The 13,526-nt window shown below is 48.1% G+C and overlaps 2 protein-coding genes across 3 annotated transcripts in view; both read left to right on the forward strand.

Moving 5' to 3' along the window:
- Nucleotides 1-7,208, forward strand: part of LOC309847563 (SEC14-like protein 3) — a 34,228-nt gene extending 27,020 nt beyond the window's left edge. For both annotated transcript variants that reach the window (XM_082698136.1, XM_082698132.1), the window contains exons 6-12: nt 1,046-1,141; nt 1,791-1,851; nt 2,882-2,965; nt 4,692-4,798; nt 5,225-5,364; nt 5,458-5,627; nt 6,459-7,208. In XM_082698136.1, coding sequence (XP_082554262.1) covers nt 1,046-1,141; nt 1,791-1,851; nt 2,882-2,965; nt 4,692-4,798; nt 5,225-5,364; nt 5,458-5,627; nt 6,459-6,580 — 780 coding nt within the window. In that variant the 3' untranslated portion in view covers nt 6,581-7,208. The remainder of the gene's footprint in view (nt 1-1,045; nt 1,142-1,790; nt 1,852-2,881; nt 2,966-4,691; nt 4,799-5,224; nt 5,365-5,457; nt 5,628-6,458) is intronic.
- Nucleotides 7,209-11,117: 3,909 nt separating this feature from the next.
- The window catches only part of SF3A1 (splicing factor 3a subunit 1), a gene marked incomplete at its 5' end in the record, with an annotated part of 15,116 nt that continues 12,707 nt past the window's right edge, over nt 11,118-13,526 (forward strand). The window contains one exon of the mRNA XM_082699055.1: nt 11,118-11,186. Coding sequence (XP_082555181.1) covers nt 11,118-11,186 — 69 coding nt within the window. The remainder of the gene's footprint in view (nt 11,187-13,526) is intronic.

The raw sequence follows: 13,526 nt of genomic DNA on the forward strand, positions 1-13,526 counted from the left end.
AGTCAGAGGACTCTGGGGTCAAACCATCTCAGCATCTCTGCTGCTTCCTAGCTGTGTGGTCTTGGAGAGTCATGTCTCCGCTCTAAGCTTGTTCCTCACCTACAAAACAATAATAATAATAAATAATGGTTGCAAAGATTAAATGAGATAATGCAAATGTATGGCCCAGCACACAGAGCCTCATGCATATTTCTCAACAATGCTAGTTACTTTTACTCCTTCTAAGTCTGCTGTTCCTTCTGTTCAGATAACTCTATCCCCCAGTGCATCGCTACCTCCCACACTTCCCTTGGCTCTCTCCCTTCTATCGTTCAGGTCCCAAACTTAGATGTCACCTTCTCTGAGGTCCCTATCTGGGTTAACGTGTCCCCGCAGCTCCTGTGCTGTTTACTTGCAGCACTTACCTCGGGACTTATAGCGACCTAGTTGCTTGTCAGTTTCTCCAAGCAGAATGTGAAGCCTTTGAGCACAAGAATATTATAGGTTATACTCTCCATGTCTGACACAAAACAGGTGTTTAATAAATATCAATTGGGAGGGTGCCTGGGTGGCTCAGTGGGTTGAGCCTCTGCCTTCGGCTCAGGTCATGATCTCAGGATCCTGGGATTGAGCCCTGTGTTGGGCTCTCCGCTCAGTGGAGAGCCTGCTTTCCCCTCTCTCTCTGCCTGCCTCTCTGCCTACTTGTGATCTCTCTCTCTTTCAAATAAATAAAATCTTTAAAAAAAATAATTATCAATTGGACCAACTGAGGGATAATTGGATGATTGAATTGTAGTATGAATGGATGGATGGGTGGGTCAATTAATGGATAGATGGACAGATGATAAATGGATAATGCATGATGGATGGATGGACAGTTAGATAGATGGATGGATGGGTAGGTGGATGTGTGGGTAAATGCATTCAGTTTTGTCCATTTGTTCCTTTGAGGACAGAGTAGGGGGCTGGTAGAATCACTGAGGGGTCAAATGCTAGGGTCACCATGTCCCAAGTTCTGAGCCTGCACCCTGAACCTTGGAAGTAGTCTTCACTTTTATTGTTGCAGCTGGGAAAGAAGATTGAGACCATTGTGATGATATTTGACTGTGAGGGCCTGGGACTGAAGCACTTCTGGAAACCTCTGGTGGAAGTGTACCAAGAGGTAAGGAGAAGGCCCCATGGGTGACTTCTGATTTCCTTAATGATGAGCTTGGTCTGCTGTGACCTTGTTGCTCACTCAAAGCCAGGATTTGGTAAAAAGTGGTGGACTTTCTGGGGTCTGGCACTGCAACGCAGGACCTAAAGGGCCTTAATGTGTTTTCCAAAAGACAGGCCTCAGAGTCAACACTGTACTGAGACCCTAGAGGCCACCCTCTGCCAAATCTTCCCAGTTCTGTCATCCCAAGCTCTGTGACTCCAGCAAGTCACTTCATGCCTCCATGCTTCAGTTTCCTTGCCTACAAAATGCAAATACCGGTATTCTGCATTTCAAAGGGATGTAGGGATATTCCTGTGGGTTGATATATAAAATGTGTACACAGTGCTTGGAAAATTGTGACTATTTAATGAACAATAGTTATTATTATTGCTATACTACTATTACTATAAGATTTACTCTGAAAATGATTATTATTAGAGTGTGGTTGTTAAAGTCTGAAGAGAGAAACTCTTCCCCGGAGGCCAGTGGAGGTGATGGAAATAAAGGAAACCCTCCTTAGTCCTTTGGACACTCCAGAAGGGAGACTGCAAAGGCAATGGGGGTAGGAGAAGATGAGATGTGGGCTCTGATGGGGTCTTTCTTGGTTCTACAGTTCTTTGGCCTCCTTGAAGAGAATTACCCGGAGACCCTGAAGTTCATGCTCATTGTGAAAGGTGTGTGACAAGTGACTTCACTTTTTTGTGCCTCAGTTTCCTCATTTGTACCCTAGAAACAATAAAAGTGCCTTCTTCCCTGGGTAGTAGTGAGGCAGGTTGGTTGCTTGGCTGCATGCAAGTCACTTAGAATGCCTGGAATAAAGTTAGTGTTCCTTAAATAGTAATTTCTGCGGTTGGCCTTACTGCAAGAAGAGGCAGTTCCAATACTAGCTCTTCCAGGAATCCTCTCTCATTTCTCCCACCCATGTTGATCTCTCCATTGCCAAACTGCCTGTGACACTGAAAGCTGGAGCAGCCAAGTCTGGCCTTTCCTGCCTGCTGCCTTCTGGAGGTCTCTAGTTGTCTTATGTGTTCATCCTGGTTTTTTCCCTCAGTTGTTTTGCCCAAATGGATATTGGTTGGTTGATTGATTATTTGTTTCGTTGGTTGTCTAGTTTATTGGCCAGTTGGTTGGCTGTCTAGATGAATGACTGGTGGGTGGTTGGAGAGTTAGTTGGTCAGTTAATTGATTGGTTGATTGGTTGGTTTGTTGGATAGTGGTTGGCTTGGTTGACTGAGGGACCAGCTAGCATTTTGGTTAGTTGGGTAGGTGATTAGCAAGTTGGCAGATTGGTTAGTCAACTGGCCAATTTGTCATTTAGCTGAAACTTGGATGGTTGGCTGGCTGCAGAAGGCAAGTGGCTGTGTTGTTAGTTGGTTGCTTAATAGGCTGATGGGTTTTCTGGTTGGCTGATTTGTTAGTTTGTTGTTTTGACTATTTGGTAGGTTGGCTGACTAGTTGGTAGTCTAATTGGTGGCCTGATTAGAAGGCAAATTGATGGGCCATTTTCTTGCTTGGTTGATTGGATGATTGACTGGGTGGCTGGTTAGTTGGCTGCCTGTTATCTGGCTACCAATTGTGGGGGCAGTTTGGCAAGTGCAGGACATTTTCCAATTCATGAATCCTCCATATTAGTGGCTATGACTATTACAGAGAGAGTGTCACAATGGAATAATTTTTTTCTCCATTATCTTTGTATCTCTTCAGCTACCAAACTGTTCCCTGTGGGCTACAACCTCATGAAGCCCTTCCTGAGTGAAGACACACGCAGAAAAATTATAGTATTGGGAAGTAAGTAATTCTAGCTCTATTCCCTGAGCACTGTGCCACCTGGAGTCAGACATTCCTTCTCAAAAGTAAAGTGAAATATATTTTACTCTATAGAGTATACCCAATTATCTCTGGAACATTCCATGTCCTTGGTGACTGAGGCCTCACACCTTCTCCTTATTAGTTTCAGTGTGGTTGATAGGCAACCTCTGGGCTATAGGCCTCATTTTCCTTTCAATACTTATCACCTCAGTGCTTCTAAAGGCAATGTGGGCTGAGTAGGATAAGGAAGAAGGGCAGGAAGAGGAAGAGGAGATGTGATTCAGGGAAAGGAGTGTCAACAAGAAGGGACTGGATAAGTGAATAATAATGCATCTATTTGATGAATTACTAGAAAACCATAAAAGATGATTTGATACCAAGGGAAATGTTATTAAGTTTTTAAAAGCAGATTATAAAGTGGAGTGGATAGTATCATCTTCCTTGTAAAAACAAAAATAAATTACTGAAAGAAAATGAAACAAAATGTTGATTTGTGGATGGCAAGAAATCAAGCATTTTTTTTTTACTTTGTATTTTTTTCTGTTTTCTAAAGTTTTATAATAACATGTATTACTTGTATAAGTAGAAAAAAATCATTATTTTTAAAAATGATAAGGAGGGGCACCTGGTGGCTCAGTGGGTTAAGACTCTGCCTTCAGCTCAGGTTATGATCTCAGGGTCCTGGGATCGAGCCCCACATCGGGCTCTCTGCTCAGTGGGGAGCCTGCTTCCCCTTCTATCTCTGCCTACTGCTCTGCCTACTTATGATCTCTCTCTCTCTCTCTGTCAAATAAATAAATAAAATCTTAAAAAAATTAAAATGATAAGGAAAGAGAAAGAAAGAAGAGAAATAGTTCTTAAACTCAAGCCAATGACCTTGAACTTGGAGCAACTTCTTGCAAGCAGAATGGTCAGATCATCAAATCAGGAGATCTAAGAATGTGGGAAGGTAGAGTCTTACAAATCCTTGCTTTCTTTCTCTTCCTGATACTTGAGTCTCTGCCTCTGCCCAGTTCCACAGGGATGGGGAGCTAAGTGGATCACAAGGTAGCCCCCCAAATCCAGTAGCAGTGTGGGTAATGCCACACTCCAGGTACAAGTCTGGGTACTGGTGGCACACAGGGTCCTGTGTGTTTGGCCCTCATGTGCCAAGCATTATGGTCTTTGCTTTTATCCCACTGGAGGCAAGGAATATCCCATGGCCACAGTGGGGTTGGGGGTGGATAGGGGAGATAGCCTGGGTTGTCATAAGACCCAGAATGATTAGAGTTTTGCACAGGGCATGAAGAACAGTAATGAGCATTATGGCTTTAGTGATTAAGCAGCACAGAAAGGGAAGGTCTATTCAAAGGCCCAGGGCTATCCATTCCCCACCAAGAGGTCTGTCTTGAGTATGCCATCTATATGCTGTATGGCCGCCAACAAGGTTTTTTACTTCAAAGGCTTTAAAGTCTCCTTGAGACAATTAGATGATTCTTATCTTCACTACTCAGGACTGGAAGACCCTCAAAAATGTGCAAACCCGTCAGCTCAGGAAACATTTTTCCATAGCAATACAATGCTGGATGACACTTCCTACAGCCCAAGGCCTGAGAGACTGGTTAATTGGTCTTTGTAGCCTAGTAGGGTTTTGGGCTTGGGCCCCACCCCAGTGGGAGTGGAGGGCTGACAAGTCCCCTCCACACTTTAACCCCTCTGCCCACAGGCAACTGGAAGGAAGGTTTGCTGAAACTCATCAGTCCCGAGGAACTGCCTGCTCAGTTTGGAGGGACTCTGACTGACCCAGATGGGAACCCCAAGTGTTTAACTAAGGTACAAATAATCCCAGACAGGAGAGGGGAGTAGAGCTGAGTTCCTTTCTCACCCACTCATTCATTCCACAAATTCTCCACAGACATGGAGAGACCCCTGTAAGACAGGTACTGGGCTAGACAGTCCCAGCCTCCCTATCACCGGGCTCTCAGCAGCTGTGCAGGCAAACAAGAAATGAGGAAAATGTGACTCTGAGGGATGAACTGGAAGGGGAGGTTTCCAGAGGAGGTTTTGACCCTGGAGGGTCAGGGAAGGCTTTCTGGTGGCAGGTGGTGGGAAGGTGGCAGTGGGAGAGGACAGGGTGAGCAGCATACTTCCAGAAGATGGTGAAAGCATCTCAGGCAGGAGAAACAGCATGAATTCAACAGCACAAGCAATGCCATGGTCAAAAGAGTGAAGCAAGCCCATTCTGTCCTGTGTCTGCAGATCAACTATGGTGGGGAGATCCCCAAGTCCATGTACGTGCGGGACCAAGTGAAGACTCAGTATGAGCACTCAGTGCAAATCAATCGTGGCTCTTCACACCAGGTGGAATATGAAATTCTGTTCCCAGGCTGTGTCCTCAGGTAAGGGCCTGGACACCAACCCATTTCTGGCTGATCTTACACCTTCAGGGTCCCACAAGAATGAGCAGGACTTATCCCCCTCCCACCACCCAGGTGGCAGTTCTCCTCTGATGGTGCAGACATTGGTTTTGGGGTCTTCCTGAAGACCAAGATGGGGGAGCGGCAGCGAGCTGGGGAAATGACAGAAGTACTCCCCAGCCAGCGTTACAATGCCCACATGGTGCCTGAGGATGGGAGCCTCACCTGCTCAGAAGCCGGTGTCTGTAAGTCTACCCTGGCTGGAACTCAACTCTGGAAGGCTGGAGCCACCTGTCCCATGGTTTAGAGGAGGAAACAGAGGGGCAATGACCCGCCCTATCCCAGGAACATACAGCCTAGGTTAGTGTAATTCATTCACACAGTTGATCATTCAGACTATACTCTCAGGCATTTACTACACACCAAAAGCTAGTGATGCCTTGAAAAGGCTGAGAGTACTTGGCCCACAGGACACAGACAAGGGACAATAAGGCATTTCCCAGGCAGAAACTGGGGTTCTGAGAAGTAAGTCAACTTATTCAGAGCCACACAGTTGAGTGTGATGTCAGGGTCCCACCTCAGTCTCATGGTAGCTGCATAACCCCCGGCAAAGCTTACCAATCTGGACCCTTGGTTTGCTCTTCTGTGAAGCAGAGATTACAACCTCTGCCTCTTGGGTGATTGTGAGGAAGTAGAAGGTATATACTGGTCACACTTTATCCAAGTGGGCTGGGAGGTCTTTGACATTCCCAGCTTCCCTCCCACCCCCACCAACCCCTATCATGCAAGTGTCCAGGTGTGGAGATAATGGGACGCAGTGGCCATTGTCCTCATTGCCAACTCGTGCAACTGAAGTCAGGCTGGGCATGCGCCAAGAGGAGGTCAGTGTCTGTTTACAGACATGGCTTAAGAGTGACAGTTCCCATGGGAAAGGGAAAAGGAGTGGTGGGAACTTGGCCCAGCTTAGTTAACATAGCAGGTAGAAACAGAGCCTGTCCTCCCTCCTATAGCTGGGGTAGAGACATGGGCAATGTGAAGCCAGGCCTAACTATCCATCTGTCCATCTGTCCCCCCAGATGTCCTGCGCTTTGACAACACCTATAGCTTTGTCCATGCCAAGAAGGTCAGCTTTACGGTGGAAGTGCTGCTCCCAGACGAAGGCATGCAGAAGTATGACAAAGAACTCACCCCTGTCTAGGCAGCTTCCTCACTTCTCTGAGACCCCAGACCCTCTCCTTTTTCTATATATATATCCTATCACCCTTCCTTCCCTCAGAAACTGATCACTAGTCTTCTTGACTCTGTGAGATTAGTCAGTAAAGAAAGAGCTGCCTTGAGGAAGACTTATGTGCTGTGGTCAGATCAGGAAAGGCACAGTTTTTGAAGGATGCCAAGATTGCATAAGAGAAGGAAGAAAGGTGAAAGCAAGAGGTGACATCACTGAAACCCAAGAAATCACAAAACGAATCCTTACCTTTTGTCCTCACTTCTCCTAAGGCATTTGTGTGTGTTCAAATTTCTACGCTATGAGCTATGAGCCACTTGGGTTACAAATACATCTAAATTCTTTTTTACTTCTACTCCTTATACAGTAGATGCTCAATATATACTTGTGAACTTGAATGAAGGTAGTGAGCAGGGTAATTCACCGGTGTAAATTTCAGCACCTAGGACAGAGGCCAGAGCCACCCTGGTTACTGCCCCCTCAGGTAGGTAGGAGAGGCCTCCCTAAGACTTCCCAACCCATCACTCCCACCTGTATCCACTTCCCTTGGAACTCACACCTTATATTCTAAGCAATTAAAGAAACTTTACTGAAAGCAAAAGAGGTCTTATCTGGCTCTGGCTGCTGCCTGTTGATAACAATTTAAAAGTCTAGGCTATCATCTGATGAGTGCTTTCTTGCATACCACACATGGTGCCAAGTGCTTTATGAGTGTTGCTCATTTCACTCTCAAACCTCCCCCGGGGGCCACTTCTCATGGCCATCTTATGGATAAGAAAAGGAAGGCTCAGAGAGGTAAGGTCACCTCCAACATATAGTTCTTAAGTGGCAGATTCAAGCCCTAGGGTTTGTTTTTTCTTTACTCCAAAGACATTGTTTTTAACTGTCTATAATTCCACTTCCTCAGACCCTACTTTCACAAAGGAAACAAAGAATGACTTATTTGTCCTAGATCTTCCAGTAGAAGTGTCCTGGGTGTCATCCTCTCCAATCCCAGTTTATGGACAAAGTATGTGTTATGTCCATTGGGCAGCTGGGGTAATAGAGCCCCCCAATGCTCAATTGTATGTTGTTAGTCCAAGGAGATTCACAGCAAAATGGACTAGGCCTTTGCCTCTAAGCCGTGCACCCTGTCCACTGTTCACATGGCCTCTGAGAAGCATGACCTCCTGACACCCTCCATGGCCCTGGGTGACTGAGGGAGAAGTCACATCTCCAGGACATTCCTGCTCCATCCAAGCCAGGGACACAGAGACACTGGCTTGAGCCCTAGGACCTCTGGACAGGAGGTACTGAATTACACAGAAAAGGTGGGTAGGTGGAAACCAAAGGCTGACTGGTCCTTGGGAATGAGCTGCCCAGGACCAAGGCTGCTGAAGTGAGCCAGAGTGGAAGGCCTGTCTCCAAAACCAATCAAGCAAGTGTTCAGCAATGCCTAGCACTTTCCATCTGCACTTATGGGCACAAGATTTTATCTCCATCTTATAGATGGGAACCTGAGATCTCAGAAGGCACTGGCCTCGTTTCCTTTGGCCTATGGGTGGGAGAAATAGTCTTGAAGTTAGGCCACCCTCCCCAACCTGCTCACTCGCATCAGATTCACACTACTGTAGCAATTTGCCAGAATTAGGCTCTCAGAGGTGGGGAAGGTGAGGTAGGGAGGAGAGGGTTGTCAGATTTATGGGGGGGAAGAGGCAATATGTGGAATGTACTTAAAATTTATTGTTTCTCTGAAATAATACTTAATGGGGCATCCTGTATTTTATGTCTACCCTCCAAATGAGGGAGAGAGGAGGTAGAAGCAGGGAAGAAAGGGAAGAGGAGGATGGGCTCATTCTCTTGGAAGACTGTGGTAGCATCAGCAATGTGGGTCCAGGGGTCCCTGGGAGTGGTTGGCCCAGCATCTCTGGTGCAGGATGGAGGCAGAAGGCAGCACTACCCTTGTCCCCTGCGGAAAAGCCTCCTACACTGCAGCAGGCTCAGAAGGAGGATGAGGGGTGGACCCTTTACACCCTTGAAGCTGAGGCAGCCGTCAGCAAAGGATGCTGTCATTTGCTCAACCTCCTCTACTGCCACTCAGAGAGCTCCCTCTGAGCAGAAGGGTACTTGCTACCAGGGGCAGCACCAGGAGCCTCGGCCAGGGCTGAAGCCAAGAACCAAAGAGTGTCCCTCCCCATCTGCCATGGCCAGCCATGGCAAACCAGCTCCTACTCTATCATCAGTGGGCAGGGAAAGAAGTTATTAGCATACCCGTCATAGGTCCTGTCCCAAGCAGAGGAAGATGCCTCCTCAAAACACCATGGGACAGGGGTGCCTGGGTGGACTTTGGCTCAGGTTATGATCCCAGGGTCCTGGGATCAAGCCCCGCACCAGGCTCCCTGCTCGGCAGGAAGACTGCTTCTCCCTCTCCCACTCTCCCTGTTTGTGCCCCCTCTCTCACTTTCTCTCTCTCTCTCTGTCAAATAAATAAAAACCTTAAAAACCAAACCAAACAACAACAGAAAACCCACCATGGGACAGAAGAGGCAGTTGTGGGCGACCGGATGGCCCACAGCCTACCCTGCCCCAGCCACAGTTTCTTCCTGGCCCCTGACTCACTACTTTGTCTACCCTCCCAACCCAGGGGCCGTGCCTGTGGCAGATGTAGTGGCATCCATTGGCCACACAAGCTATGGGCTCCCCAGTAATCCCTCTAACCTGGTCCTTTGTGGATGGGAAGAGCCAAAATCACAGCAGTCATGCACAGAGCTCTCCCATTTAATCAGCTGTCAGCTGTCAATGGTCCAGACAGAAAGATGTGCTCAGGCAGGGAGGTAGGGGGAAGACAGTCTGCCTGGGGGAGAGGCCCGTCTCAAATCCCAATTCCTGCATGGCCCTATTAGCTGGGTGACAGCAGGCCATCACTTGACCTCTCTGGGTCCTCCTCTCCCTGGTTTGGCTATACCAGGGAGAGGCCACCTACATTTCCAGGGTAAGGATTTCCTATGGTACAGATGAATCACCCCATTATAGGGCCAGGTGGGGCCTTCTACCTCTCCCACTGCCCAGCTTTCAGGACCCAGAGCCTGCACATCATGGCAACAAGCACTTTCACTTTGGAAATGCAGCCCCCCAGCCCCCCACCCCCGTCAACCTCCAAGATCCAAAATGGGGGAGGGCTTTGCCTGGTGTCTCACAGCTTGAAACAAAGAACAGTCACCTATAGGAGGAAATGTTGTAAATACAGATTTCCAACGAGGCTCAGAGGGTCTTGTCCAACTCCAGACACTCACCAAGTAGGGATATATAATCTTGGAAGGACACCATGGTCTAAGGAAGAATCTGGGACACCAACACCCACTGAGAGGTTCCTCCTGGGCTCCCATGGCCAGTGACACAGCCTGCCAATAGAATGACAGTATACTTCATGTATCCCCCACCAGCTCCGTGGGAAGCTGGGCCAGCCTTTGAGCCCTAGGCCATTGCAGGCCCTTAGAGCAAAAGAAAATCCTGATTCTCCCTTATCCATGAGTATTTCCTCACTGCAGCTCTGGTTTGGAACAAGAACAGACAGAAATCCTCAGGTACTACAATAGAGCCCTGGTTTCCTTTGTTTCCCAAGTTTCCCTGGTTTCCCAAGTTACAACTTGGCCTGACATTAGGTTCTATGTAGCTGTTAACTTTTTTTTTTTTTTAAGATTTTATTTATTTGACTGAGAGAGACACAGTGAAAGACGGAACACGAGCAGAGGGAGTGGGAGAGGGAGAATCAGGCTTCCCACTGAGCAGGAGCCCGATGTGGGGCTCGATCCTGGAACCCCAGGATCATGACCTGAGCTGAAGGCAGACACTTAACGACTGAGCTAACCAGGCACCCCAACTTTCTTTTTTTTTTTTTTTAAAGATTTAATCTTTCTGACAGAGAGAGGGAAAGGGAGAAAGAGAAAAGGAGAGAGAGAACAAGAGAGAAGCAGACTGACTCTCCGCTGAGCAGGGAGTCCAATGCTGGGCTCGATCCCAGGACCCCAGGATCATGACCTGAGCAGAAGACAGATGCTTAACTGACTGAGCCACCAGGCATCCCGTAGCTGTTAACTTTCATAGGAGAACACAAGAACATGTTCTCCTATGTAGAGAAATGTGCTAATATCAAGAGGGAGGCAGGGTGCCTGGGTGGCTTAGTCATTAAGCATCTGCCTTCAGCTTGGGTCATGATGCCAGCATCCTGGGAGCGAGGCCCTGCTCCACGGGAAGCCCGCTTCTCCCTCTCCCACTTGCCCTGCTTGTGTTCCTGCTCTCACTATCTCTCTGTCAAAATAAATAAATAAAATCTTTAAAAAAAAAAAAAAGTAAGAATGAGGAACAGACATGAGTTCTATAATGGCACACACAATCCTATTTTCTAAAACACTAACTTAGCAAATGCTCGAGGATTGGTGATTCTGTTCTATACACAAACAAGTAATGCTGAGAACAGCTCTTAAATGGAAGACAGCAAAGAGTCAAATGTAGAGTGTGGCTCTTTATAGACATGCACTTGGGAAATTCCAGTGCCATCTTGGGACACCTACACGCAGTAATAGTTGTCTATCATACACCAGTAAGTCCTGTGGTGACCGTGTCTTAGGAAGATACTTATGAAGGAAGGAATCTCTAAGTAGACCCAGGCTTTCTGCAACCAGAGGGACAGAAGCCATGGTGCACAGGTTCCCTCCCCCATAATCATATCTATCAAGCTCCCTCTGGGGTGAGTGGGCCTTCCCAAGCTTCACTGGAAATCCTGTAGTTTCATCCAGCTAAATCTGGAGACCTGATCAGGGGATCTAGAACCCCTCTCTGGGCTGACTCCCCACCCCAAGCTCTGCACAGAATAGCCCTGGGGAGGGAGCGGAGTAACAGGAAGAGAGTCCCCAGACCCGCAGCTGGGCCTGAGTCGTGGCCCTCACCTCACTCTCTTCCACATCATTGTTGAGCACAAAAGCTTCCAGGCCAAACTCCAGTGTCTCATCTTGCCGGGACTAAGGGCCAGACCTGGGGCTTCCTGAGAAGCACCTGGAGGACAGCCGGGATCTGGAGGGACCATTAACTCAGACACTGGCCAGAACAAGTTTCCTGGGAAGCCATGAGAGACTTCTACTCCAGGAACTTCTTGCCCCTGAAAGCCCACATTAAATAATGTCCACCCCATTCCTAGAGCTCAGGGACCATTGCACTTAGCCTGAGCAAAGAGCAAATGCTAGAAAATCAGCCCCAACTGACAAGACTCTAAGGCTGTGGCAGCCTCTCAAAGCTTGCACCCTGGCTGGGAAGGACAGCCCGTCCTTTGCCAAACTCACAGCCCAGGCGGACACATTCAGACCCAGACACGTTCCAAACAGGCACAAAAAAAAGGCTGGTCATCGGCAACCAAGCCCAACAAGACAGACCTCTACACCAGGTTACACCAATGGTCCAGTGAAGCAAGACTCCAGGGTTGGGATAAGCCCCCTGCCCTCACTCCCCTGCAGCCTCGCAGACCCTTGGTTGAAGACAAAAGTGTATATCCTCTGGGAGTAGTTCAGGTGCTGTCTCTGAGAGCCATACACTCATCCACAGAGTTTCATGGCCCAGTTTGACAGTGGTTGGATGCGGGCTTCAAGAGTCTGCCATGAGCCTTCTACATAGGGAGGGGATAAGCCATCTGAGGGAAGAGAGGGAAGAGAATTATTCCCAGCAAGTAGTCATGGTCACCTCCTAACAAGCATCTACCACATGCCTTGTAGGCGGCAACCATAGTTCCATTTATTCCTGAATGGTCTGAGAAGTGTTTGCTATAACCCATTTTATAGGTGAGATGATGGAGGCTCAGAGAGGTGGTTGAACTTCAGTTCTCCTACCCTGGTCTCACCTCCCAAATGGGTGCACCCCTGTCCTACCAAGGGCTGAAGACTGGGGCCCAACACAATGGAACAAAGGGCTCACACTCTGCCCTCCTTAGGCAATCCTCAGGGGTCCACAGTCCACTCCCACCACGGCTACATACACCAGGCTGAGACTCACCTCCAGTACCTGGTGGGGGTCCCAGAGGATGGTGTCATTTGGAGAGCTCTGTGGGGTCCATGATGGCTGCAGCAGAAGTGTTCGCCTCCTCCCCAAGGAGCAGCCTTGGCTGGATGACTGCCCAGGAAGGGGCTTATAGGTCAAGGCAGAATGGTGGGTTCCCCCAGCCAGACTGAAGGGCAAGCTCTGGGCAAGCTCCCCTGGGGGAGACAAAGGCAGTGGGAAGGCCAAGGAGAAGCTGCTAAATAAATAAGCTTGATCAGCACTGAGTATCACCATAGCTGCTATTAGGAGCAAATTCATACATGCTATGTGAACTGCACAACCACTTCTGTTTTACAGATGTGGAAACTGAGGCAGGAAGTCCTCTTATCATCTGCCCAAGGTGCTTACATGCAGCTATCAGCTGCAGAACTCAGATTCAAAATCCCAAGCCAGGGCTCTTCTGGAAATATTTAATGGTTGAAATTTTTATATGGCAAGACTCAGAAGATATCAAACGACATTAAAATGAAAGCTGAATTTACCCTTACCCTCTCTCTACCAGAAACATCTTTTCATCTGTGTGAGCAACTGCTTAAAAGCCCACTCGTCCCTGCATAGGCCCAAGTGAATTTTTTTTTACCATTTGGGCTGACCACATTGCCACACTGTCTCAGGAGTGATCATCTCGACCCAAGGGGCCTTGGGAAGACCAAAGACCAGAAAGGAGTTTTAGGGATTTATGTGTGTGTGTGTTTAAGAATTTAAGGTGGCTCAGTGGGTTAAGCCTCTGCCTTTGGCTCAGGTCATGATCCCAGGGTGCTGGGATTGAGCCCCACATCAGGCTCTCTGCTCAGCGGGGAGCCTGCTCCCTCCTCTCTCTCTGCCTGCCTCTCTGCCTACTTGTGATCTCTCTCTT

The sequence above is a fragment of the Mustela nivalis genome, assembly GCF_964662115.1.
Source record: "Mustela nivalis genome assembly, chromosome: 14".
In the NCBI taxonomy this organism is placed as follows: Eukaryota; Metazoa; Chordata; class Mammalia; order Carnivora; family Mustelidae; genus Mustela; species Mustela nivalis.